The 27,845-nt window shown below is 39.0% G+C and overlaps 1 protein-coding gene across 1 annotated transcript; it reads right to left on the bottom strand.

The window, feature by feature from the left end:
* Positions 1 to 423: 423 nt before the first annotated feature.
* Positions 424 to 27,596, bottom strand: LOC137024733 (uncharacterized). The gene is made up of 3 exons (XM_067392586.1): positions 27,534 to 27,596; positions 27,147 to 27,189; positions 424 to 2,496 (listed from the first exon to the last, which is right to left on the bottom strand). Exon 3 carries the CDS (start codon positions 2,455 to 2,457, stop codon positions 754 to 756), a length of 1,704 nt encoding a protein of 567 aa, XP_067248687.1. The 5' UTR covers positions 2,458 to 2,496; positions 27,147 to 27,189; positions 27,534 to 27,596; the 3' UTR covers positions 424 to 753.
* Positions 27,597 to 27,845: the final 249 nt, after the last annotated feature.

Genomic DNA, 27,845 nt, shown 5'->3' with positions numbered 1-27,845 from the left:
TGAATTTGGAGTGAAACTCATAGTCAGATGAAAATCATGTAGAATCATTAACGTGAATTATATAATAGTATAATAATAATAATAATAATAATAAATATCAATAGAGTACACTATACTTATAATCAACTCTGAGCTGTCTAATCCAGTAAGGACAGTTCTGGGTTGAGGAAGCTTTTATGTTATTCAACAAAAATCCATTATAATTGTTAATTTAATTATGTTAAAATGTTGCCATTATCACTGTCTATTAACATTAATTTATTGTTTGAAAATACAAAAGTGTAGCTTGTTTTGATCTTAATCTGTATCTCTTCATCCTCCCTTTCGTATCATTCCAGAGCTAAGTTAAGGTATGAGAAATGTCCTGACTGTATAACAAAAAAGAAACACCAAAAGTGAAATTTTACATTTTAAATGTCTTTATTGGCAACACACAATGTTTAGATTATTAACTCGCTTGCTTTTTTTTTTCATGCAAAATGAATGACTAATATAAATGAAAGTAAAATTACATCATCCCAAAGCAACATTATGATACGCAACATATTCAGTTCATTCAATACACTATAAATCAGTTTTTCGATTTTCACTTTTTTTCATGTAACAAGCTGTTAGGCAGAAACATGCAGGTATGTATTATAAATCATACAAAGAATGAAGATGAAGACCATTTTTAAGCTGAAGTATTTTTAAGTATAATAAAAATGCATGCAGAGCATCTTGGCACAAAACCAAATGTTTTGGTTCATTACTTTAGTGATTACTGGGCCAACTGAACCAGTTTCTTGGATCATATAAAGCTTTTTTTCTTGTTGCAGGTTTGTATGTTTTCCAATTCTCTGGAAGCACTCCTCCTGTGGAAACCTTACTGATGATCTCTGCCTTCTTCCTGACATCCATCAAAGACTGAATGCGATCTTTAAATCCAGGCTTGCGTTCTTGTTTCTCAGACTCAATCATCAGATCGATGTAGTCAGGGGTGGACAGAGGATTGGGCTTGAGGGCGATTTCCTGCAGTCGTTCCAAAGACTTTTGAGATCTTTCAATTAGTCCGGCCACAGTATCCTGGACAACCTCAAGCTCATTTTCAAGTTCTTCAAAGATCTTTTCTTTTGACATGACCTGTCCATGTGCAGCCTCAAATCGCTTTTTTAATTCCTGATAGGTTTCCTTTTTCTTTTCTGGGACATATATCCATTTGTATTCCTGATTAAAATGCACATTCCAAGCGCACTTTCCAGGACAGATCCTACACTTTCTATCTGTCATGGCCCAGCAGTTATATCTTTCACTGTCATTTGCAATTTGGCATGTTTCATGACATGTGAAGTAACACTTCTGGCAGTTGGATAAGTAGTAGCCTGTGGTGTTTTTGATCTGTTTTGGAGCATTTACTTCTACTTCATATTCAAAATCCTTGTTTGCATCCATCTCAGCCTTGTGCTGCTCCAGAGCTGCTCTTGTCTTCCTGATTTCATCCAGTTTTGTCAGACCAGCATTGATTTGGGGCTGGAGGCCTTCCACATTAACTTCCAGCTGCTGTCGCTCTTTTAGGACCTCCCGTGTCAGAGACAAGCTCTGGGTTTCCATCTTGATAAGAGATGCAAAGAATTTTTTCATGCTAGAAAATCCCATCTTCCAGAACATTTGGTCAAAGTTTTCACAGTCAGAGTCCTCATCCTCTGCAGATTTTTTGATAGCAAACACAGCAGAGTTGTTGAACTTGAAGTGAAGAGGCTCTCCAGACTTATTTTTAGCACAGGACACTTCAGAGACTTTGATGGCCTCGAGAACAGGAGGTGTTTGCCCATCTGCAAAGGTGACCAGCACAAGGATGTTTTCAGCAATATCCTTCCCAAATATGGAGAGAATGGAGTCAAAGATGTATTTCTGTGTGTGCGTCAGACGGGCAAGTGAAGCCTGAACTACAAAACACACGGCATCAATGCGGTCGATCCCTCCACGGGCTGAAAAGAACTCCTGAATCTGCTTTGTGATCTTCTGGTCATGTGAGATTCCTCTGGTATCACCGAATCCTGGTGTGTCCACTATGGTCAGAGAATAAGGGACCCGGAAATCATCCATGTGATTGATTTGATATGCCGTTATCGCTGAAGTCTGACTTTCAGCCTGGGATTTCTGCTTCCCTTCATCTATCAGCACAAACCGGAAGTCATCCTCCCATTGCACTCCCAGAATGTAGTTGATCATGCTGTTAATTAGAGTGGTTTTTCCTGAACCAGTGGCTCCGATCATCATGATGGTCTTGTTCATTTTCTTGATGTTTTCTGTCCCAAATGTGCTTCTTCTGCAGAATCCGTCACTGTTCTTCCATGTTTCAGACAGGTTGAGTTTAAATATGGGCAGTTTTTCATTGCTTCCATTGGCTATTTTTCTGCTCCAGTTGTTTTTTATAATATGTGCAACATCTTTGCTTTTTGTGCTTTCTATTGCCATTTTTTGATTGTTGTCAACAGCTGACTGGCTTTTTTTAATCTGATTAAAGGAAAAAGAAATAATTGTTTGTACATCAATTTACATTATACAAAAACAGTATACAAAAGAAATGAGTACAACCCTGTCCGATATCACTAAAACGTCAAATGATTAAACATTATATCACCTATCAATAATTAAATAATTTCTAAATTGACAGGTAGAGTATTTCCTATTATAAAACAATAATAATAAAAAAAACTTAGCAAGACTATATTAAAAATACAAGCCCCAAAGTAGTGCAACAAAAGTGAATACACCTTTGAGGAGAGAGAGTGAGCAAAAGAGAGATTTGAAGAAAGATGGCATCCCAGAACCAAGATATGCTGTATTGCTGTTGTTTTAATGTTAGCTATAGTAACAGGACAGATTTGACTGTCATTGTTTGTCTGGAGCTGCTGTGCTGCTGGAGACTAACATCAAACTCTTGCTTGTGTATACACTTGTGTACTTTATTTTATTTCTTCCTTGTTGCTCTTCACTGTATTTTTCATGAAGCTTTATTTTGCACTGATAAAGAGACATCCACTCTTGCACTGTGTGTTTGTGAATTTTGGGGGTGGAGCAATGAAGGGAGGGGCGTGTTTGGGTTGATTTCAAATATTAACAGAGATTCTTAGAAATCTCTTATTGCACCTTTAAGTTCCGTATTGATAATAAAGTGATGCTACTGAATTACATGGCCCTAAATGGTTAAGCTCCTGTGTATTAAATGTTCATCAAACAACATAAGAAAAAGAAAAAAATTGCTCACTTTTGACATTTGCTCCTTTTAATAAGGATTAATCTATATTTGATTTTGAAAAGTGAAGACTATGCAGTGTTATTTTACATTTGATTATATTATATTTATTGACATGACGGTAACACTTTACATTAAGGTTCCCTTTATAAAGGGTTTAAAAAGGTGTTGAGTTCACAAGTCCACTTTACATTAAGGTTTACAAGTAACTAATACTGGAATTAATTTTTCATTATTAATACCTCATCAAGTTATGGTTGTGCTCTTATGTTTTATTTTCAAAATAAAGTTTGAATTTCATCTTGATAAACAAGAAATCAGTTTTATACACTGCTGTGGATAGGCATCATGACCTTTTGGCAGAGTATCATGGGTAAGATAGAAACTTCTGGTAAGCAACATAGTAAGAAAAGTGATGAGATATTAATAAGAAAACAACAAATACATCACCCTTCAAGGTGCTAAAGAGGATGTTTTGTTTTATACATTTTTGCAATATTACTTGAAACTGTCTTTACTAACTGATAAAAGACTATTTATTAGGTGCACTGAAAGGAATAATATTAATAACATTGCTCCTGTGAAAGTCAGGAAGAAAAGTGGCAGACAAAAAGCACCGTGGAGAAACTCAACAGCAGTGCAAAATATGAAAAGACAATGCAGAAAAGCTGAGCGCATGTGGCGAAAGACAAAACTTGAAATTCATTATAACATCTATAAAGATATTCTTCATGCTTTCAATGTGGAATTAGGCAAAGCTAGACAGACCTTCTTCTCAAATATAATAAACAGAAACTTAAACAACACCCGCACTCTTTTTGCTACTGTAGAGAGACTAACAAACCCCCCAAGTCAGATTCCCAGTGAAATGCTCTCAGACAGCAAATGTTGTGAGTTTGCTTCCTTCTTCTCTGAGAAAATTAATAATATCAGAAAGGCGATCAGCACATCCTTGAGCTGCACTGGGGTAAAACAGATCAGATCACATCCTCAGAAAGTAGCTATTATGTCTGATTTCGAAGCAATTGATGGTAAAATTTTGGAAGAAACAGTACAGCACCTTAAAACATCAACCTGCGCCCTTGACACACTTCCCACATCTTTTTTCAAAAGAGTGTTTAACTGTTTAGAAGCAGATCTCCTAGAAGTGGTAAATGCCTCACTTCTCTCTGGGACTTTTCCAAAATCCCTGAAAACTGCAGTTGTTAAGCCCCTCCTGAAAAAGAGCAATCTGGATAACACCATATTGAGCAACTACAGGCCAATCTCAAATCTTCCTTTCATAGTCAAGATCATTGAAAAAGTTGTTTTCAATCAGCTGAACAAGTTCTTAAGCTTGAATGGATACTTTGACAACTTTCAATCTGGTTTCCGACTGCATCACAGCACAGAGACAGCACTCATAAAGATAATAAATGATATTCGCCTTAACACAGATACAGGTAAATTATCAGTGCTGGTTCTTCTCGATCTCAGTGCTGCATTTGACACTGTCGATCACAACATTCTTCTTGACAGGCTCGAAAACTGGGTTGGGCTTTCTGGGATGGTCCTTAAATGGTTCAGGTCATACTTAGAAGGGAGAGGTTATTATGTGAGTATCGGTGACTATAAGTCTGAGTGGACATCCATGACATGCGGAGTCCCTCAAGGTTCAATACTTGCACCCCTCCTGTTCAACCTATATATGCTGCCACTGAGCCAAATAATGAGAAAGTACCAAATTGCATATCACAGCTATGCAGATGACACCCAGATTTACCTAGCCCTCTCACCTAACGACTACAGCCCCATTGACTCCCTGTGCCAATGCATTGATGAAATTAAAAATTGGATGTGCCTAAACTTCCTTCAGTTAAACAAAGACAAAACTGAAGTCATTGCGTTTGGAAACAAAGACGAAGTTCTCAAAGTGAACACGTACCTTCACTCTAGGGGTCAAACAACTAAAAATCAAGTCAGGAATCTTGGTGTGATTCTGGAGTCAGACCTGAGTTTCAGTAGCCATGTAAAGACAATAACTAAATCAGAATATTATCATCTCAAAAATATTGCAAGAATTAGATGCTTTGTCTCCAGTCAAGACTTAGAGAAACTTGTTCATGCTTTCATCACCAGCAGGGTGGATTACTGTAATGGGCTCCTCACTGGCCTTCCCAAAAAGACCATAAGACAACTGCAGCTCGTACAGAAAGCTGCTGCCAGGATACTGAGCAGAACCCGAAAACATGAGCACATCACACCAGTCCTCAGGTCCTTGCACTGGCTTCCAGTTGCATTTAGAATTGATTTTAAAGTACTGTTACTCGTTTATAAATCACTCAATGGCCTAGGACCCCAATACATTGCAGATATGCTCATAGAATATAAACCTAACAGATCACTCAGATCATCAGGATCAACACACTTAAAAATACCAAGGGTTCACCCAAAGCAGGGAGAGTCTGCTTTTAGCTGTTACGCCAGCCGCAGCTGGAACCAGCTTCCAGAAGAGATCAGGTGTGCTCCTACAGTAGCCACATTCAAATCCAGACTCGAAACACATCTTTTTATCTATGCATTTGCTGATTGAGCACTGTGCTATGTCCGAACTGTTTGCACTTTTTTTTATACGTATTATCTTTTTATTCTTTAAATTCCTTTTCCTGTTTTTATTTCATTTTTAATGTATTTTATATCTTTTATGCATCATCTTGATTCTGACTTTTAATGCATTTTAAATATTGCGGTAAAATTCTCTGTTTTTTTACTGTTATTTCTATTCCTTATGTTCTATTTTTATTATTATTCTTTATGTAAAGCACTTTGAATTACCACTGTGTATGAAATGTGCTATACAAATAAAATTGCCTTGCCTTGCCTAATATACATCATCTGTGCATGAGGTAGGGCCTTAAAAACATCAGCCAATCGTTTACGCGATCATCGCGTAAACGATTGGCCCTCTGGCTTGTCAATCACTGCCATTATGTTCCTTGTGAGAGACTTGTGCACTCCAGTAACTTTACACAGGTGCCGCATGCGAATAGCGCATGAATCTCCGTCGTTAGTTTCAGTTTGTTTTCATTGTAGCTCCTGCTTTCCTCCTCGAATTTGCACCATAGAAGAGAAGAAACCCGAAGGAGGACGCAAAAGAAAGACTTTTTTTGAAGTCGCTGAGAAGAAGAGAAAATTGTCAGAAGAACGTAATCTTACCAGAGTCGTTCTTGGAGAAACATTTCAACGCTGGAGAGCAATGAAGGAACAGAGAGGTGTCAAGACAGACGCGCAGTTTGCAAAAATTCTTCTCGACAGGTAACAGTGATTATTCTTTCTTTGTGGAATAATTATTGTTGTACTGTTATTCAGGTATATCGACGTTGTTCTTGTACTGTAGTTGTAAGGCAGTGACCAGTCTGCTAAATACTACATGCTAGTTGAAATGGGAGTAGCGTCGACTGAGCTACGTCTTATGTGTTTATTATATAATTTCACACCCCCCAAAAATGTTTTTGCAGATTATGAGTTACCTGCGGTGAGTCTGACATAATGAATTCACTAACACGACACAGCGAATGCCGGTGGTAAACAAACACTCGTGTTCCAATACTCGTGCATGAGTTTTGGGAGGCGTTCCCTCGAAATGAGCTGTGGAGGGGTAGGGTTGTTCTTACGCATGCGCTCATTTCAAAAACGTCTTGGTTACGTATGTAACCCTCGTTCCCTGAAGGAGGGAACGGAGACGTACGTCAGTAGTGACCGACGAATTGGGATATCGCTAGAGAGCCCCTATAAGCTTCGGGAAAACTAAAACAAGCCAATGGACATTGGCGTGCGATATTTGCATAACGCACCCCTCCCCTAACCGGGGCATATAAAAGGGGGAGGAGATGCAATCGCACTCTGTTTTTCGCTGAGGAGACAACTGGTGTCCGCACTGCAGCGAGGGTACAGAAACTGTGGCGACGGGACGTACGTCTCCGTTCCCTCCTTCAGGGAACGAGGGTTACATACGTAACCGAGACGTTCCCTTTCAGTCGGTCACGTTTGACGTACGTCAGTAGTGACCGACGAATTGGGATCCCAAATAAAACGCCACAGTTACGAAACCCCTTCCAGTGCCCAGCGCAGGCTCTAGCCGCCCGTCGCACCAAAAGGACGGAGAAGGGGGCGAGCTTACGCCGGGAAGTCTACTGCTGTTCCGATATACCCACTAAGTAAACTAGACTACACTGGGGAAGCGAACCCGTAGGGGACGCTGCGGAACCACTACCTACCCAGTAGGGAAGGAATTTACGTGAAAAAAATATGGCCTGGCCCGAAGGGCAGAACGCATACGAGTCCCTGGGATGGCTCCACCTGAGTAGGGGGAGACTCATCTGACAGGTGATAGCAGAAACTCTGCTAAGGGAAAGACACGGGCTTACCGTAGGGAGTAACCATGGACAACACACATATGGCATCACTCACTTAGAGGGATTGCAACATATGGAACCCAACCAACAGACAACATCGAAGATGGATGTTGGTCTGGCATCAGACACTCCGCAATGTCCGAGCCGAAGGGGGAGGCGGAGGAACTCGACAGGAGTCAAAGATGCACGTATCCAGCCCAGAGGGCGGGAATGGCATTGCAAGCCGACACATAGAACAGGTTCAACGCATCTACCGGCTAGTGGAAGCAAGTACACGGGAAGAAACCGGTTCCACACGTAAGCTATAAAACCTAGCAAACGTGTTGGGTGTTGCCCAGCCCGCAGCTCTACAGATATCTGACAGCGAGGCGCCATGAGCCAACGCCCAGGAAGAGGCCACCCCTCTGGTGGAGTGGGCTCTCAACCCGAACGGGCAAGGCACGCCCTGGGAATCATAAGCCAGGGCGATGGCATCCACTATCCAGTGGGCCATCCTCTGCTTGGAGACAGCCTTTCCCTTCTGCTGGCCTCTGTAACAGACAAAGAGCTGACCTGAGGTCCTGAAGCTTCGAGTTCTATCCACATAAACGCGCAGAGCACGAACTGGACAGAGCGAAGCCAGGGCTGGGCCTGCCTCCTCCGAAGGCAGCGCTTGCAGGTTCACTACCTGATCTCTGAAGGGAGTGGTAGGAACCTTGGGCACATATCCAGGCCGGGGTCTCAGGATGACGTGAGAATCCCCAGGCCCGAATTCCAGGCACAATTTGTCCACCGAAAATGCGTGCAGGTCCCCTACCCTCTTGAGCGAGGCCAATGCAACCAGGAGGACGGTCTTAAGGGACAGTACTTTTAACTTGACTGACTGCAAGGGCTCGAAGGGATGACGCCGAAGCGATGAAAGAACTATGGTGAGATCCCAAGAGGGTATGGAGGGGGGACGAGGCAGATTCAGTCTCCTCGCCCCCCTCAGGAACCTGACGACCAGATCGTGCTTCCCCAAGGACTTTCCATCAACTGCATTGTGATGTGCGGCAATGGCGGCAACATACACTTTGAGGGTGGAGGGAGACAGCCTTCGCTCCAAGCCCTCTTGCAGGAAGGAAAGCACGGATCTGACCGAGCATGATCGGGGGTCTTCTCGGTGAGAAGAACACCATTCATGAACAGGTTCCACTTCAACGCATAGAGGCTCCTAGTGGAAGGAGCTCTAGCGGAAGTGATAGTGTCTACAACTGCTTGCGGGAGATCACTTAGAACCTCTGCATCCCGTCCAGGGACCACACGTAGAGGTTCCACAGGTCGGGACGCGGGTGCCACAGGGTGCAGAGTCAGAAGGTCCTTCCTCAGAGGAATCGGCCAAGGAGGGGCTGTCGTGAGGAGCATCAGGTCCGAAAACCATGTCCGGGTGGGCCAATAAGGGGCCACCAACAAGACCTGCTCCCCGTCCTCCCTGACTTTGCACAAGAGTTGTGCAAGAAGGCTCACTGGGGGAAATGCATACTTGCGAAAACCCCGGGGCCAACTGTGTGCCAGAGCATCCATGCCGAGAGTACCTGCGGTCAGGGAATAAAACCACTGGCACTGAGCATTCTCCTGGGAGACAAACAGATCTATCTGAGCCTCGCCGAAGTACTGCCAAATCAGTTGGACCACCTGGGGATGGAGTCTCCATTCGCCCGCAAGTGGAGGCTGCCGTGAGAGCTCGTCGGCTGCACGGTTGAGCACACCTGGGACATGAATGGCATGAAGCGACCTCAGATGCTTCTGACTCCATAACAAGAGATGGCGGGCGAGTTGCGACATGCGGCAGGAGCGTAGACCACCCTGATGGTTGATGTACGCCACGGTCACGATGTTGTCTGAACGGACTAGAACGTACTTGCCTGTCAGCAGCTCCTTGAAGCGGCCCAGCGCAAGACGAACTGCCAGCAACTCGAGGCAATTGATATGCCAATGCAGCTGAGGCCCCGTCCAAAGACCCGAAGCTGCATGCCCGTTGTACGTGGCACCCCACCCTGAGGTCGAGGCGTCTGTGTGGACCACAGCATGCCTGAAAAACCTGTTCGAGGGGAACTCCCGCCCGCAGGAACGAGGGGTCTGACCATCAAGTGAGGGAACGTGCCGCGTTGCCACGCCCATCTCGGGACCCGGCCGTGGAGCCAGTGTTGGAGCGGCCTCATATGAAGCAATCCAAGCGGCGTGACTGTGGCTGCGGATGCCATATGCTCCAGGAGCCTCTGAAACATTTTCAGTGGGGCCGCTGTCCTGCACTTGAGCGTACTCAGGCAGTTCAACACTGACTGCACGCGCTCCACGGTAGGGGTGCCCCCTAATAGTCGACTAACCGTTAGTCGATTAGACGAGGCTTGGTCGAGCAAGATTGTTGGTTAGTCGCAGAAAAAAAAAAAAAATCCACAGGAAGTGGCGAAGTCCGTGATAGAGCTTAGATTGTCTGCCCGAGCCCGAGCCCGGACTATATACGAGGCCGGGTCGGGTCGGGCCCTTGATAAAGCACGTTGCGCAGCGTCTCGTCCACTCGCACTTGCAGTCTCGCACGCCTGACGCATCACACCTGCTGTGCGTGTTGTACTAGTAGCAAAAGAAAATTAAAACAGGAGAATTAACTTTGAGCAAGTTTGGAGGAAAATCGGAGGTATGGAAACATTTTAAATTAGTTTTAATAAACAAAATCGCAGTTTACAAGCTTCTTCCTTGTCGTATTATTCATTAAGATAATAATTAATAAATGCACGCACAATTATGAACTTGATAAATGTTACAGATGTGTTTTACTATACACAAACAAATGCCTTTCAACTTACATGTGCAAAATTCAGAATTAAATGAATGTGCTGCAATTTGTACAAAAAGAGAGTCTGTAGTAGCCTACGTGTTTTAGCCATTAAATAAGCACATTAAGTTTTGTTTTGAAGAAAGATTTTCTTTAAAGTGAATTTCGTTTAGTATAAATTGTATCTTCATTTTAATACATTTTTCATCAACCAATTGCCTGGATTTAATACATAAAAATGTATTAAATCCAGACAATATAATAATGACATGGAGGCGTCGGCGCGCCGCGGTCACACTTACACCATTTGAAACTCGTAACACACGCTGTCACCGAATTTACAAATGCACATCTTGCTTGTTGCTCACACACATATTGGAATAACAATATGTTGAAGTAACATTATTAATAATAATTAATCTTTAAGAATATTTAATTGAATGCTGAATGTTGTGCTAGATCAATTTAATAAAATTAAAACTTTAATTGATAATTAAAATAATTGAATATTTAATACTGAGTGGCCAATTTTTGCTAACTTATTAATAGTATTTATATAATACTGTATATATATATATATATATATATATATATATATATATATATATATATATATATATGTATATATATAAATGCGCAGCTCCCCCCTGTAAATGATCTAGCACAGCAGCACATGCGTTAAAAAAAGAATATAAAATCTGGCGCCGCCCCTGGTTATAATGGCCCACATATTAAAAATGGTCGGGTTTAAATCGGGCTCGGGCTCATAATTACAGTGGACGTGTCGGGCCGGGCCGGGCTCGGACACAACGTGCTCGGGCTCAGGTAGGGTCGGGCTTGATTTGTTGGGCCTGATCTAAGCTCTAGTCCGTGAGGGACAGATTGTTAACGGCAGGAAATCCAAACATTCACATATCTTTCATTTTTCATCGACCTCAAATATGGCTTATCACTTGAAAATTAGTAGCAACTTTACAAGTCACTCGCTCTAATGTAAGCCTAGTCCTAGATAAATATGCGCTATTATTAGGTGCATATCCAAGTGTTTGTGTGGAAAGCGCACTTATTGCATTAAATGGAGGCTCACTTTTGCATTTTAAAATACTCCATCATTTTACTCAGACAGATAAGAGTAATGCAAACTGTAAAGAGTCTACTTTTATTTCTGTAAACTCACAATAACAGCAAAACGTTGTGCATTGTAAAGTAATGCGCTTTCTGTCGTCTCTGTCGCAGTGAATTTGAGCACAAAATGAACTGAAACTCAGCGTATACTTGCTTCACAAACACGAGAAATGTATCTATAGAAAGCTTGACGTCTACTTTTTAACGAACAAATTCAAACGGAAAATAACTATTCTCAGATTATGTCATCCGTATGAAACCTGCATATAGGCACGTCCACTACTGCGGAGATGACGAGTCAGCATTGTTGTGCAGCCAAAAACACAGAAAACAATAAATTATTAATATGTTTAGACAGTCGCCTTCTGTTTTTTTAAAAGGTGTTTTTTTTAAAAGGTGTTTATTATGATTTATGGCTTATTAATGTAAACGCGCGATTAGTCGACTAATGGCTTAAATGAACGACTACTAGTCGAACAGAAAAATCTTTAGTCGGGGGCAGCCCTACTCCTCGGTGAGTTGCGCAGTCTGAGCGACCGAGTCCAGTTCCATACCGAGATAAGAGATCCTCTGCCCGGGGGAGAGTTTGCTCTTGTCCCAGTTGACCCGAAGACCCAACCAGCTGAGGTGAGCCAACACCATGTCCCTGTGTTCGCACAACTGCTCTCGCGAGCTGGCTAGAATGAGCCAGTCGTCAAGATAGTTGAGAATACGAACTTCCAGACACTTCCAGACACCGAACGAGCGGGACCAAAGGCACCACAGGCGTAGCGAGGCAGAGTGCTGAGGCTCGACTCGGACGGCACAGCGGCCCGAAGTGGAGTCAGACTCTGCGGGGTGACAGTACAGATGGGAGACGGTATGCGTGGTACGGCCTGCACCATCAGACTGCCCCCCACTGGCGAAATGAGAGGGGGCTGCGGACACTGAGGCAGAACCCCAGGTCCTGACAACCACGCCCTCTTGTGACCTGGAGGAAGGAAGGGAAACAGCTCTTTTTGTGAAAAGGTGGGTACCGCTGGACTCCGGAGAGCCAGCGGCGGGACAGACACAACAAATTTCTCCCGGCCCTCCCCCAGGAGTGGAGGAGATGATGGAATCCTCCCCCGAAGAGCTGCAACTTCCTCCTCCAGGTCGCCCGCTTCAGGATTGCGACTTCCTCAACCTCTTGCCACCTGGCTTGGCTTGAGCGGGCTGGGCGCCATGTTCGGCGCCGGCTCCCTGCTGTTTGGCTGGTGGAGGCTGCTGCTTGGCCAACTTAGCAGGGGCGGAGGACATGTTTTATCGCCTCAGCCTGCTTCTGGGCAGCGGACAACTGTTGGGCGAAGCTCTCCACTGCGTCGCCGAATAGGCCAGCCTGGGACACGGGGGAGTCCAGGAACCGATATTTATCGGTCTCCCTCATGTCAGCCAGGTTTAACCATAGATGGCGCTGCTGGAATACCACAGTAGCCATCGCTTGACCAACGGAGCGTGCCGTCACCTTAGTCGCCCGGAGAGCGAGGTCGGTGGCAGCACGCAACTCCCCCAACAGATGTTGGTCAAGACCACCCTGTGGCATTTCCGATAACGCTTTTGCTTGGTACACTTGCAAAAGGGCCATGGCATGCAGGGCGGAGGCAGCCTGCCCACAAGCTCTGTAAGCCTTCTCCGTCAGAGAGGAAGAAAACTTACAGGCTCGGGACGGAAGGCGTGGTTCACCACGCCAGCCGGCGGCCGTAGGGCACAACTGCATCGCTACAGACCGCTCGACTGGAGGGATCCCCGTATAACCTTTAGTCTCTCCGCCATCCAGGGTGGTGAAGGGGGACGAGGGCCCTGGTCTCGAACGAACACTATACGGCGTCCGCCAAGACCTGGTCACCTCGTCGTGCACCTCCGGGAAGAAAGGCATCAGAGCAGGACGCGGCCCGCCCCGAGGTACCAATCATCAAGCCGAGAGGGACCAGGACACGGTGGAGGGTTCCACACGAGCCCGACCTTCTCGGCTGCCCGGGAAAGCACAGCCGTCAACTCAGGATCCGACTCAGCCACAGCCGCCGCCCCTTGAGACGGGGGCTCAGCCGAGTCATCCTTTCCTGAGGACTCATGCTTGCCTTCCGATGCCGTGATCGACATCTGATCCTCTGCAGGTGCACCGAAGGACAGCACCGCACGCTCCGAAGAGGGCCCGGCACGGCACGGCGGTAACACCACTGGCTGCGGTGCTGAAGAGGCATCAGGGGCCCGCGGAGCAGCGCTCGGCGGGGAAGCCCTTACTGTGATCCTCAAGTCACCCTGCCTACACGCCGACGAACCGTCACTCCGACCGGAGCCAGAGAAAGCGGCCGCACGGGGCATAGGGGAGGGGACCTCAGCACTGCGATAGTCATGTTCCCACAATGAGAACATGAATCATCTACAAATGCTGCCTCAGCGTGCTGAACGCCCAAACACGTGATACAGCGTCAGTAGTGACCGACGAATTGGGATATCGCTAGAGAGCCCCTATCAGCTTCGAGAAAACTAAAACAAGCCAATGGACATTGGCTCAGTAACAGTCTTTGGATTCTTAGTCGACGAAAAAATCCTCTCTATCACCTTTCAGTCTCACTATAAATTAAATTTTTTCCTGCATCATGTAAAAAAACCTTTATAAACCCTTTACAATGAGAACCTTGATGTAAAGTGTTACCGGTCTGTATATTTATAGACCTAAAACACTGTTTATTAGGGCCGAATCACCGAAGGCACCTATTGGAATCGTTAGTGTTCTTATTATTATTCTTCTGCCATTGAAGTCTATGGGAGCCCATAGAACCGTATGCGGAAAAGTTGTGAAATTTGGCACACTGATAGAGGGCATTCTGAAATGTGTCAATAGCAAATTTGCAGTCTCTAACTCAATTCCTCTAGCACCACCACCTGTCCAAATTTTCACTCATGTTTATGCTAATAACTTTTGAAGATTTAGATTTAGATTCTTTTTTTCTCTGATTCCTTGGCTCAAGTCAAATCGTCATTTCCATCAGGAAAATTTCCCGCCATTTTGAATTTTATGAAAAAACCCTTTTGAACTCCTCCTAGGCTGTTACTCTTATTTTCACGAAAACTGAACCAGATCATCTTCAGACCATGCTGACAAAAAGTTATGGAAGTCGATCTCGCATGAACACATTAGCGTATCATTACGAAACTCAGTATGGGTCATCAACATAATGCCCTGAAGGAGCCTGAGAAGTTTCGGACCAGCGCTACCAAGTGGAGAAAAAAATATATTTATACGCTTATAACTTTTGATGTGGTTCGCTTATTTTTATTATCTCCTGAATTAAAACATTAAAAAACATTTCAAATCTTACAAATCCCAAACTTTTGAATGATAGTGTATATACAACAAAATATTCTGGGGGCCATGAAATGCTGGTGCAGGCTGGCAGAGAAAGAGTTAATGTATTAAATCTAAACAATTACTTTTTAATTTTACTAAAGTAATTTTACAAAAATACCCTACCCATTTTTAGTGATATGGCACACAGGCCTGTATTCATTTCTGTTTTTACACAGAATAGGGTAGAGCGGGGTTAAAGGCATTTAATTTTATTACCAATATAATAGAGAATAACCACTGAATGTGACATTGGAGTTACATGATGCACGTGGAAATGTGGCTGATCCTTGATGCAATCGCTGGAAGCAGTGCAAAGTTGATTGTGCTAAACTGTTCTGCTTAATGTTTTTTAAAAGTGTTGTAGATTTAAGTAGCAAATGAGAATCACTAAAATTATGAGCAAAACATTGCTCATGCTGGCCGCACACTGAATCCAAAAAAGGCTGAAGACTAGGAAAATACAAAATTCATTTTGTCAATTGAATGGTGCAATAAAGTGCAAAGTGCAAGTGAGTTAAAAACAGAGGAGCATGAGCAGACGTTTTGAGCAGATTGCTATCCTCAGTGCTCAAAATACAACAAACAATCAACCTCTTTCTAGAAAGACAAGCAATTCAAAGCCATCAGCTGAATGAATCCAGTTATCCCAATCATCAATTAACAATAATAACAATCAATCATCACAAGTGTCACATCAAGAGAGTCTGAAAAGCAATGAACATAGCACAAACCACATGAAATATACATTCAAAGCAATGAAAACAACAATAAGTGTTACAAAAGATTACAAGAAACAAGGAAGTTCAAGTTCTTCATTCATGCCATCAGGAAATAAAGATTTAAGTTCAAAAATCCAAAATGCCTCCCTTTGCAACAATTAAGTTCACACATGATGTTGGAATTACAAATGTCAATTTCTTGGATACCTGTATATCAATTGTTGACAAACAGATTGTTTCCTCTCTTTATAGAAAAGATACAGCTAAGAACAGTCACCTTCATGCTACCAGTGCCCATCCAACTCCTTTAAAACATGGGTTACCCTATAGTCAGTTTTTAAGACTTTATCGTATCTGCTCTTGGAAAGAAGATTTTGATGTTAAAGCTCATAATCTATATACAGATTTTAAATCTTGTGGATATCCCAATAAGTGGCTCGACAGTGCACTTGAGAAGGTGCGCAGTTTACAAGAACGTGAAGAAAGTAACTTGATTGCAATTAAAAGCAAAAAAAGCTATTCATGTGTTTTAAATCCACATTTAGTCCATTGAGTAATGATATCAGGAGGATTATTAAGAGTCACTGGCACATCATTCAAAGTGATCCTCAGTTATTGAATGTGTTTAATGATCCACCACTCTATGTTTCTTCTAGGAGTTCTAGTCTGAGGGATAAGCTTGTTCATGCAGACACTCATGTCTCTTCTCCGACCACCCTAGTTGATGCCCAGGGTCATTTTCCATGCTACAGGTGTACTTCTTGCACAAAATATGTCAAATGTCAATCATTTGTACATCTTTGTACACAAAAAACATACAACATCAAACAACTGATAACTTGCAAGAGTACATATATTATATTATCATTTGTTCATGTTCTCTGTTATAAGTTGGTAAAACCACACCGGCTTTTCGCATTAGAATGATTGAACATACAAGTGCAATTCATAGACGGGATGATCTTCATAGAAGAGGTGGAAATACAGTGGAAATACAGTTGTTGCAAAATTGTTGCAAAGGGAGGCATTTTGGATTTTTGAACTTAAATCTTTATTTCCTGATGGCATGAATGAAGAACTTGAACTTCCTTGTTTCTCGTAATCGGTAACACTTTATAATAACGTTCAGTTATAAGTCACTTGTAAATTATTAGTTAATGGTGAACTAATCATTTACAAAACATGATTACGTTTATAAATGATTGATAAGTGATATGTTAATATTTTATGAATGTTTTATTAATTCCGTTATAGGTCATTTATAAATTATTAGATAATGTTCAACAAATCATTTACAAAACATGAATATACATTCATATATGATTAATAAGTGATATACTAACATTTTATGAATGTTTTATTAATTTGGCTATAAGTCATTTATAATTTATTAGTTAATGATCAGTGATTAGTTAATGATTATTAGTAAATTATCATTAGTAAATGATCAGTATATGATTTATAGATAAAGTTGTAAGCTGGTCTGTGTTCAAAAGCACAAACATGCAGGTATGCTAAAGCACTATTTTTAAGAAGAGTAATTTATTTGTTTTGAAGTGGATAAACATTTATAAATACCTTACAGTCAGGTGATTCCAGTGGATTATATTAAATCCTTTCACTCATCAGCACAGACTTGTGTTCTGTGTGGAGTGTGTGGGGTCTAGTGATGAAGTCACCCTCTGATCCGGATTTACCTTCCACTGAAGCTCACATCAGGTGCACAGAGTTAAACACTCCATGTGTGTCAGAGAAGACAGCTGTCTATACCCTCACCAGTCAGCACTTACACTGCACTACACACTACAAAGTGTTCAACACCTGTTATAGATGATGTGTAAACGCATGAATAAATCATTTACAAAGCTTTCTGCATCCCCTATTCTAAAGTGTAAACTATTCTTCACTTGTAAATGTTATACATCATTTGTAGACATTTCTTTCCTGTTACAAATGATTTGTATATGTATACAAGTCATTTATAACACTTTCTGCATACCCTATTCTAAAGTGTAAACTACTCATCACTTATAAATGTGTTACATATCATTTGTAGACCTTTCTTACCTGTTACAAATTATTTGTATATGTATACAAGTCATTTATAATGCTTTCTGCATCCCCTATTCTAAAGTGTAAACTATTCATCACTTATAAATGTGTTACATATCATTTGCAGACCTTCTTTATAAATTATGTACAAACTGCAATTTGTAAATTTACCATTTATTTGCCATATGCAAAGTATATCTTTCAGTTACAGGATATAAAAATCTATACGAATCCCAATATTTAAATTATATATTTTTATATAAAAATTATGATATTTTATGCAAATATATTTTACTATTACTATATACTATATTTTACTTTGAGCCCCTAACTCACCCCTTGTACCTAAACATGACCACTTTTTAGCCACTTCACAAAAATAAAAACGCAATACAGATATATTTACAGTGACTGTTATCTTAGTTGATATACTGTTGTATAAAAAGTATAATTTTAAGCTCCCTACTTCACCCTGTAACCTTAAGCATAACCATTTTGACAATATACGCAGTGTAACAGGCAGATAAATGTATGTTAGTCACAATAATTTATTTAAAACATTACAAAAAGCAGTATACAGAACAGACAAAACGAGGCGTGTGCTACATTACCAGCAAAATGACAGCAAATCGTTATTTTGTGAGTAACAGAATGAAATTAAAGTGTTTAATCACTGCAAACATTCCCCTGATCTGCATTTCCATCCTTTTAAGTGTCGCGCTGAATCTAACACAGCAACTCAAATTCGGCATGTCGCAAACACTCTATGGTAGTCGCAAATCACATGTGTCAGCCAATAAGGAGCGAGGTTTGACGTCACTGCCGCAAACCTGTGTCGTATTGTTAGATGCGCCAATTTTAATTTGAAAGTTATGAAATGACGGATTGATACGATTATTAATGTATAATGGTAATATTACGTTATAAGAATCTTTTCCTCACATGATGGCATCGTACGACTTTTCATAAGACTTGAAAATAATGCACGAAATAATGGACTACGTTTATTATCAGTTTATGGTGCGTTTTCATGTTATGCTGAGGAGCTGTTCCATGAAAAGCAAGATACAAATTAAATGATTAAGTGCTGGTTAAACGGTGGCAGAGTGTTGATTTATTTATTTATTTATTTTTTAAATAATGTAAATTTTAGGCTTGGGTAAAGTGATGGAGTGAGATGATAATGTAACAGGAACATCTGCAAATGATGTGTAACATTTACAAGTGAAGAATAGTTTACACTTTAGAATAAGGATGCAGAAAGCTTTGTAAATGATTTATTCATGCATTTACACATCATCTATAACAGGTGTTGAACACTTTGTAGTGTGTAGTGCAGTGTAAGTGCTGACTGGTGAGGGTATAGACAGCTGTCTTCTCTGACACACATGGAGTGTTTAACTCTGTGCACCTGATGTGAGCTTCAGTGGAAGGTAAATCCGGATCAGAGGGTGACTTCATCACTAGACCTCACACACTCCACACAGAACACAAGTCTGTGCTAATGAGTGAAAGGATTGAACACAACCCACTGGAATCACCTGACTGTAAGGCATATATAAATGTCTATCCACTTCAAAACAAATAAATTACTCTTCTTAAAAATAGTGCTTTAGCATACCTGCATGTTTGTGCTTTTGAACACAGACCAGCTTACAACTTCATCAATAAATCATATACTGATCATTTACTAATGGTTTGTTCATCATTTGTTCATGATTAACAATTGTTTATTAAGATAATGATACTAAAACAATTTTGTCATAAATATTTCAGTTATTATAAGCAATAAATAATGTCTTGACTAATAACTTATAAACCATCTACTAATGATCTGTTTGATTTAAGATAACTTACAACACATTTGTAAATTGTTAGCATAACACTTGTTAATCATTTATGAACGTATATTGTAATGTTTTGTAAATGATTTGTTCATTATTAACTAATAACTTAAGTGTCTCATAACTGAACTAATAAAACATTCATAAAATGTTAACATATAATTTATTAATCATTTATGAACGTATAGCCATGTTTTGTAAATGATTTGTTCATAATTAACAAATTATTTATAAATGACTTATAACTGAATTTATAAAACATTCATAAAATATTAGTATATCACTTATCAATCATTTATAAATGTTTATTCATGTTTTGTAAATGATTTGTTAATCATTAACTAATAATTCATAAATGACTTATAACTGAACGTTATTATAAAGTGTTACCCATTTTGGTAATATTTTACAATAAGGTTCATTAGTTAACTAAATTAGTTATCATGAACTAATAATGAACTGCACTTACACAGCATTTATTAATCTTTGTTAATGTTAATTTCAATATACTAATGCATTATTAAAATCTTGGTAACATTAGTTAATGCACTGTGAATTAACTTGAACAAACAATGAACAACTGTATTTTCATTAACGTTAACGAAGATTAGTAAATACAGTAACAAATGTATTGCTCATGGTTAGCTCATGTTAGTTAATACATTCATGTTTAATAATGGACCTTATTGTATAGTGTCAGCAGTATTTTTTATATTCACTGTATAATAAAACTTTGCTAAAACAACAGTATATACCAACATCTGTTCCAAATTTTGAATTTATTTTGATCATGGCTTTTAGTTTTTGAAAGAAGATTCTTATATTCACAAAGGCTATTAAAAGTACAGCTGAAAACAGTAATATTGTGAAAAATCTTAAATGTGAAATATCTTTTCTGTAAGTCCCTCCAGGATTTTGTGATTCTGCGATCGCTGAATTTATCGTAAAATCAAGCAAACTCCACAATAGTTTGCATTTTTTCTTAATTGCCGCAGACTTTTCAGCAGATTTTGGGCTTAGACACATCCCGTGACGTCATCGCAACATGCATTTAGTCAACTCATTTGAGCTACGCGACAGGAGTTCAGAGCAGCGGCCAATCTCAGTCACATGAAACGAGGCATAGGTGTCGTGATCGAGGCGTAGCCATCATTTCAGAAGTGAGGGGGACTTCTCTTGCTTTTAATAAGAAATCAAATACACTGCTGAACAATAACCAATATCTAATATTTTCCCCTATATTTTTATGTCAATTTTATGATTGGTTTATGTGCTACAAACACTTGTGCAATAAGTCCTCATGGATACAATACAATGCAAAAAAGATCATAGAATGGGGCAGAAAATACAGTACCTATCAAAAGTTTGGAAACATTACAATTGTAAATGTTTCTTCTGCTCACCAAGGCTGGATTTATTTTATCAAAAAAAAAAAAAAAAAAAAAAAAGCAGTAAAAACGGTATGTGAATATATAGTAAAGTGTAATTTATTCCTGTGATCAAAGCTGTATTTTCAGCATCATTACTCCAGTGTCACATGATCCTTCAGAAATCATTCTAATATGATGATTTGATGATCAAGAAACATTTATGATTATTATGATTGAAAACAGTTTTGCTGCTTCAGATTTTTGTGGAAACCATGATATTATGAAAGTAAAACAGTAGCAAAACCCGAGAGGTTGCTGATTTGAATGTAAGAACTTGTCGTGTTCATATTTGTATTTGTAAATTGAAATTTACACTCACAGCCCTGATGTGAAAAGCTGAATGTTTCGATTTGCACACGCAGACAACAATCAAAACACCCGTGTTACGAAGTTGTAGTTGCACATTAATAGTTACAAATGTGTAAAATGGCATTCACATAAACAAAATGACAGACACAGATGTGGGAGACATATTTACTGTTGCACTTTACTTCAGTTTTGCTGTACAGCTTCAAGTCAGCACTTACAACCTCTCAGATCTGGCCGTACAAGTTCAATTCCTGGCGCTTTGACTTTTGCTACACTTTTTGCGATATTCATGGTGCAATACTGACTTGAGCACCGGGAGGGGGGGGGGTTGGTTGGGGAGTGAAGCCGTTTTATTGGTCGATGCCTGACTAATGAACAACGCCAGTGTACGCACTGAGACGTGTACGCAGTGTACGCATACCATGAGAGGGAGCTATTTTTATTTATTCATTTTTTTTTTTTTTACAAAATTTTTAAATTGATTATTAAAATCTTTCTGCGTCAACTCATTACATATTAAGAGAGCAAGAGAGAATGAGAATAAATAAAGGTGTGCGTTTGTGTGTTGTAAAGTCAAATGTGTGTACTATGTGCGCGCATGGTGGGCGTGGGGGATATGGGTGAAAAGAAATCTGATTGTATATGACGTTACAGATGGTTAATGTTTATAACAACAGGCTCAAAATGAGTAAACACTCAATAAAACAGCTAAATTCGACTGCCATTGAGATGGAAAAATGAAGCCTCTTTTCTCTAAACGTTTCGGAAAAGGTTTCAAAGCATCAAAAGTGTCGAAACAGTGCCATCCTGTGGCAGGTAAAATTTACAGCAGCCATAAACCTGAGATCGCAACTCCGTAGTATTATCCATTAAACACAAATAAAAGCCTGACGACGCAAAATGTGTTTATTTCAGTAATATAATTCACATCTTAAAGTTTGGCAATAAATGAAATGGATCAACAAAAAGAATAATAATTACTAATAAAACATAGCCTACTGAGTTGTTTGATGCAAGTATTGTGCTGATATTGTAGCCTATATGACAGAACATATGGTGATGTAATATAGGCTACAGGTTTATATATTTAAAATGTTTAGTAAATGGACTTAATGGAACTTTCATATAGTAGGCTAATGGTCTGGGTTCAAACATTCTGACAAGCAAAGTGTAGCATGTGACTGTAAACAATGTGAAGCTTCGTTAATCACATGTTTCTCTGAAAACAACAGGCACATTTTGGGACAAAGCTGCTCAGAGACCATGTAAAAAAAAAAAAAAAAAAAAAAAAGGGAAAAAAAAGGGGTTCTGTTCTAGTTCTAGTTCTGTGCCCTGAGATAAAAAACCCTGTTTTCATTAAAATATCATTAGTTTTAACTGAGTTTTATATTACAGTAAAAGAGTAGTAAAGTCGTTTATTGGTTGGAGTCAGCCAATGAAATGGGACGTTTTTGTACGCGATGACGTCACTACATAGAGCAGATTGCACCGTTTTGGTGGTCCATGTAGCAGCCACCCCATAAACAACTTTACTACTCTTTTACTGTAATATAAAAAACCCGTTAAAACCAATGATGTTTTAATGAAAATATTGTCTCATACATATGCAAATATTTATTACTGCATGCCAAGTCGCACTGGATGGCGTTGTTCATTAGTCAGGCATCGACCAATAAAACGGCTTCACTCCCCAAATCGAAACATTCAGCTTTTCACATCAGGACTGTGAGTGTAAATTTCAATTGATACCAATACTTTCATATGATACCATTCAAACCCTTGTGGTAAGATTAAAAAAGAGAGATATTAATACTTTTATTCATCAAGGATGCATTACATTTATCAAAGTGACAGTGACAATAAATGCAAATACATGCTGTTCATTGAACTTTCTATTCCTCAAAGAATCTAGAAAAAAAAAAAAAGTATCATGGTTTCCACAAGCAAATCAGCATATTAGAATGATTTCTGAAGGATCATGTGACTCTGAAGACTGGAGTAATGATGCTGAAAATTCAGCTTTGATCACAATTAATATTTTAAAATATACTGAAATAGAAAACAGTTAGGCCTATTTTAAAATGAAAAAAATATTCTACATTTTTGCTGTTTTTGCTGTATTTTTGATCAAATAAATGCAGCCTTGGTGAGCAGAAGAGACTTCTTTTAAAAACATTTAAAAAATCTTAAACTAGAACAGAAGTGTGTGTATATGCATGGTGTATACCCAGGTGAAAAAATACTATAGAAATTTATTGTAAATACTATAATGTATTTGAACCATACTATGGTAAAGTACTTGAATTCATTTGTTGTGGTAATTCTATAGTTGCTGAACCCTAACAGAACAACAATAGTATTATAAACAAATTACTTTACCCAATACTGAACAGTTTTGTACAATAGGGTATATTATACTAAAATATAGGCTACACTACAGTTTACTGTATAAAAGCTATAGTATACTAGGCCTACAGTAGCTATTTATTACAGTTTATCAGTTCACTATAGTACTACAGAATGTTGTAGCATTCATTAACAAAGTGTTGTAAATACTATAGTATGATAAAATGTATTATTATATTATATTTATTATATAAAACAATCAAACCGGACAAAATATAACAATTTAGCCATTAACCCTCTGGAGTCTGAGGCTGATTTGGGGCCTGGAGAAGTTTTGACATGCCCTGACATTTGTGCTTTTTTCAGTTGTTCATAAACATAGTAATGGAAAAAGTGTCATTACACTGTATTCAGCACAAACTAGGCTACCATAATATGTGAGGAACATGTATGTACATGTTTGTGTTTTTGAAGGAATAATGTTTATGCGTGGTTATTGAAAAAACAAAAAAATTAAGTCACTGAAATAAGGCCAAAAATATATATTAAATCTGTGTTTACAAGACTTCTGGGTATTGGAGGTTGTAGACTAGAGTTTTTGCTTCAAAATTATGTAAAAATTATAATGCCTACTTGTTCATATAACACAATATATTGATTTAGTTTTTGTAAGACACTTTTTGTCAAGAAACACAGTATGCGTGGAGGCATGAATCATCATGAATAATGGATCATTTACACCTGAGAAGACAAAAGAATTGGATAGTAATGAGCTGAAATGACTTGCATTTTAATGAGGCCTTTCAGTCAGGTAGGCTGTGAAAAAAACCTCTGTAATCATGTCTCAGCTCAATTTAAAATAATGGTATTCTATTATATTCTTTAAAATATAATGTATTTCTGTGATGCAAAGAGTCTGAATATAGGTTTTTAGTTTAAAAGCATTCACATTTGGAGAAATATTGATGGATTCTCATATGTTTATGTCAATTTTCTATACAGAAGAGTTATATTTATTCTATATTCATTGTTATCACTATGAGTGCTGGTGTTTCCAATTCATACTTGCAGCCGGAGGGCGCTCTGTACACCTTTAGTTCACAATTTATTCTAAAGAATAAGAGGACATTTCAGGAATGGTGTTTTCAATTAATTCTTGCAGCCGGAGGGCGCTCTCTGTGCACATTTAGTCCACAAATTATTCTAAAGAAGAAGAAGAACCAGGAACTAACGGCATGTCTTCTAGAGGTCGCTAACATACAGGCTTTTACATCCAGATAAACACTTTTCAAGACAATAAATACACGATTGAGACGATGAATGCATGTATTGACTCATAATTTGCGTCTGAATAGTGCTGGCTCCGTGGGCGTGGCCGCATTAGCGGATAATGAGCTGAATCACGGATTTCTGACATGTGTCTCTTTTCATACAGATTACATAAACACAGAATTTTTGTTTTCGATATGTCTTACATGATTTAAAACCTGACATTTCAACGTGTCTTTAGACCTAAGTCTATTTTTTCTGTCATTAGTATTCACTAAGTTACAGTTCATTTTCTGAGAACTATCAGATTAAACTTTGTTCAGAGGGAGACGAGAGATCACACATTATTTTAGTTTTCATTTTGCAAAAAGCACAACATTTTGTTTTTACTCTGAGTGTATACAAATAAAATAAGATATTCTATAGTTTCAATTGATATATTACTTATGTCTCTATGACAAAAAATGACGGAGTATTTTAAGTCTGTTTTTCTGCAATGTGAAAAAAACGCCAGCGCGTTTTCAGACCTCAGGGAGCTAAATACATGAAAAAATCAACGAAAACAACGTTAGAAAGGCAAATTTAGTGGTTCGCGAATCCAGCCGCTTCGCTTCTGAAATGCTTCTGGTGTAATTTGACACCGCTCAGAAGACGGAACAAAACCTTGCCGGAGCCGTAACGCGCCGCACATGTGTGCAGTGTAAACAAGGCTTCACACTGCAAGCGTAAGCAGAGCGTGAGCAGTGCGTATTTTTTTCGGCGCCCATGTTAATCAACGGATGCATTCACACAGGCAGCAGGAGCAGCGCGTAAGTGTAAAGCAGGAGCGTCGCGTAAGCAGCAGTGAAGCGGGGGTTTCGGCGACGAGTCTATTTTTGCTGTGCTGCTGACGCTCAATTAAAGTGAAAGCACACTTTTGATGGACAAAATAAATAAAATTTCACACAAAAAGTGTTCAAAATGCACAGAATAAGCATATCTAATGTGTTTTAACAAGAAAAAGAAAATTAAGGATCAAAAATAATTATAGAAGATTTACCCATTTAAACTTGTTTTTTAATTATTCAGTTTGGGTTAAAGTATGGTGTATTATAGAAAACTAAACTAAACTAGCCATAAAATATGATATATAAACGTTATTTTAGTTATTACACAGACAGCAATATAGGCTCTTGCATACGCAAATCAAACCCGAGTTTGCTGTCTTGTAAACATGTTCATGCCTCAGATGATGTAAAACACAAAGCTTACCTCATTTGTGTGCAGCAGTGGATGACACAAGGCTTTTAATTATTTATTTTATGTTTATATGAGAATGTTGTACACCTCCCCATGTTAACAAACTTAAAGAAATGCTTGCTTTATATGTAGCTTCAGGCCGCAGCTGTGACGCTGTACAAACGCTTCCAGTGTGAATACTCGACCGTCTCTGCAGCTGCAGTTCACGCGCTGCTTCCGCTCTGCTGCCGCTTGCGGTGTGAACCCGGCCTCAGTTTGCACTGCGCTGACGAGTCGTATGGCGTTCGGACGAGGTCAATAATATGACGTTGTAACATGCACTCGTCTCACTGAATGTCTCACTGACGTCTTCATTTTTTGCTATTAAATCCATTCATTTTAAGATGCAGATGTCACGTTTGGCAGACGCAGACGTGACGTTCAGTGAGACGAATGCATGTTGCAACGTCATATTAATGAGCTCGTCCGAACGCCATAGAGTCGGTCGAAAAGTCCTACGAAATCATGGAAGGACTGATTATTATATTTTAAAATTGTATTTTTTAGCACTACTCCAGTCTTCAGTGTCACATGATCATTCAGACATCAATTTAATATGCTGATTTACTGCTCAAACATCAGAAATGTTTCTTAGCACAGCTGAAAATGCTGATAATAAGTTTGGAAACTACAATATTATTTTTTTCAGAATGCTGTGGTGAACAGAAAGTTTGAAAAACATGAAGAAAAACATATTATATATATTAGATTTGTTTAAATAACCTGTATAGTCTTACTATTCTACATAGTATTGTTAGTTTTGTAAATGTAACTTGTATTAATAATTTTTAGATATGTTTACTGGAAAGCAAGTCATAAAATGTAAAGTAAGTTTTTATACAGTGTATATATTGATTCCTCTGGCTGTAATAACATTCATCACACTTAAATTCTAAAAACACTATTGTAAAAATTATTTCAAATATATTTGCTTTTTGAATATATTTTAGTCAAGTCTAATCATCTTGATAATGTACTCACCTTGAAAATGTCCTGTTTTTTCTGTGATAGCAGCCTGTTTGTCCTGAAAAATAATGATTGAAAAATAAAGGTTCAGTTATTATTACATATTAGTCAAATTATTACAAATAAAAACAATTAAAAAAAATTCATTGTTTTTTACACTTTGGCCTTTGAATCTATCACCTGCAACTACCACTATACTGAAAAATAATTAAGTTTACTTTTTAAATTTAATTTCAATCAGATTTTTTAAACTTTACTATACAAGATGTCATTCTGACTTTTTAGATTAGGACATTTATGCAGAATCAGCAGGATCTATTTTTAAAGCTTTTTTCAGTCAAATATTACAAATGGAGTCTTTGTAAATCTATTTGTGTTATACTAGGAAGGAAATAGACTTACTGTTATGTTGGTTTCCTCTTGAGTCTCCTTTTCATCTGCAGCTGCAGAAAGCTTCTGCGTTTGTTTTTTATAGTGCCCAACTGCTGCCCCTCCCCACAAAAAAAAAAAAAAAAAAAAAAAAATCCCACATGGCTTGGAAAATTTTACTTTCATTTTGTTTTTATTCCAGTAACTGTCAGGCTTTATAAGAAGTGGACAGGCATTGGCAGACCACTGAAGATCATCAACGTCACATCTATTAGAAAACTATAAATAGAACAGAGTATTAAACAACATCACAATTCAAATAATAAATTAATTAAATATATCAGT

This window comes from Chanodichthys erythropterus, chromosome 8 (genome assembly GCF_024489055.1).
Source record: "Chanodichthys erythropterus isolate Z2021 chromosome 8, ASM2448905v1, whole genome shotgun sequence".
Taxonomy (NCBI): domain Eukaryota; kingdom Metazoa; phylum Chordata; class Actinopteri; order Cypriniformes; family Xenocyprididae; genus Chanodichthys; species Chanodichthys erythropterus.
This window is presented reverse-complemented; position numbering and strand designations above follow the sequence as displayed.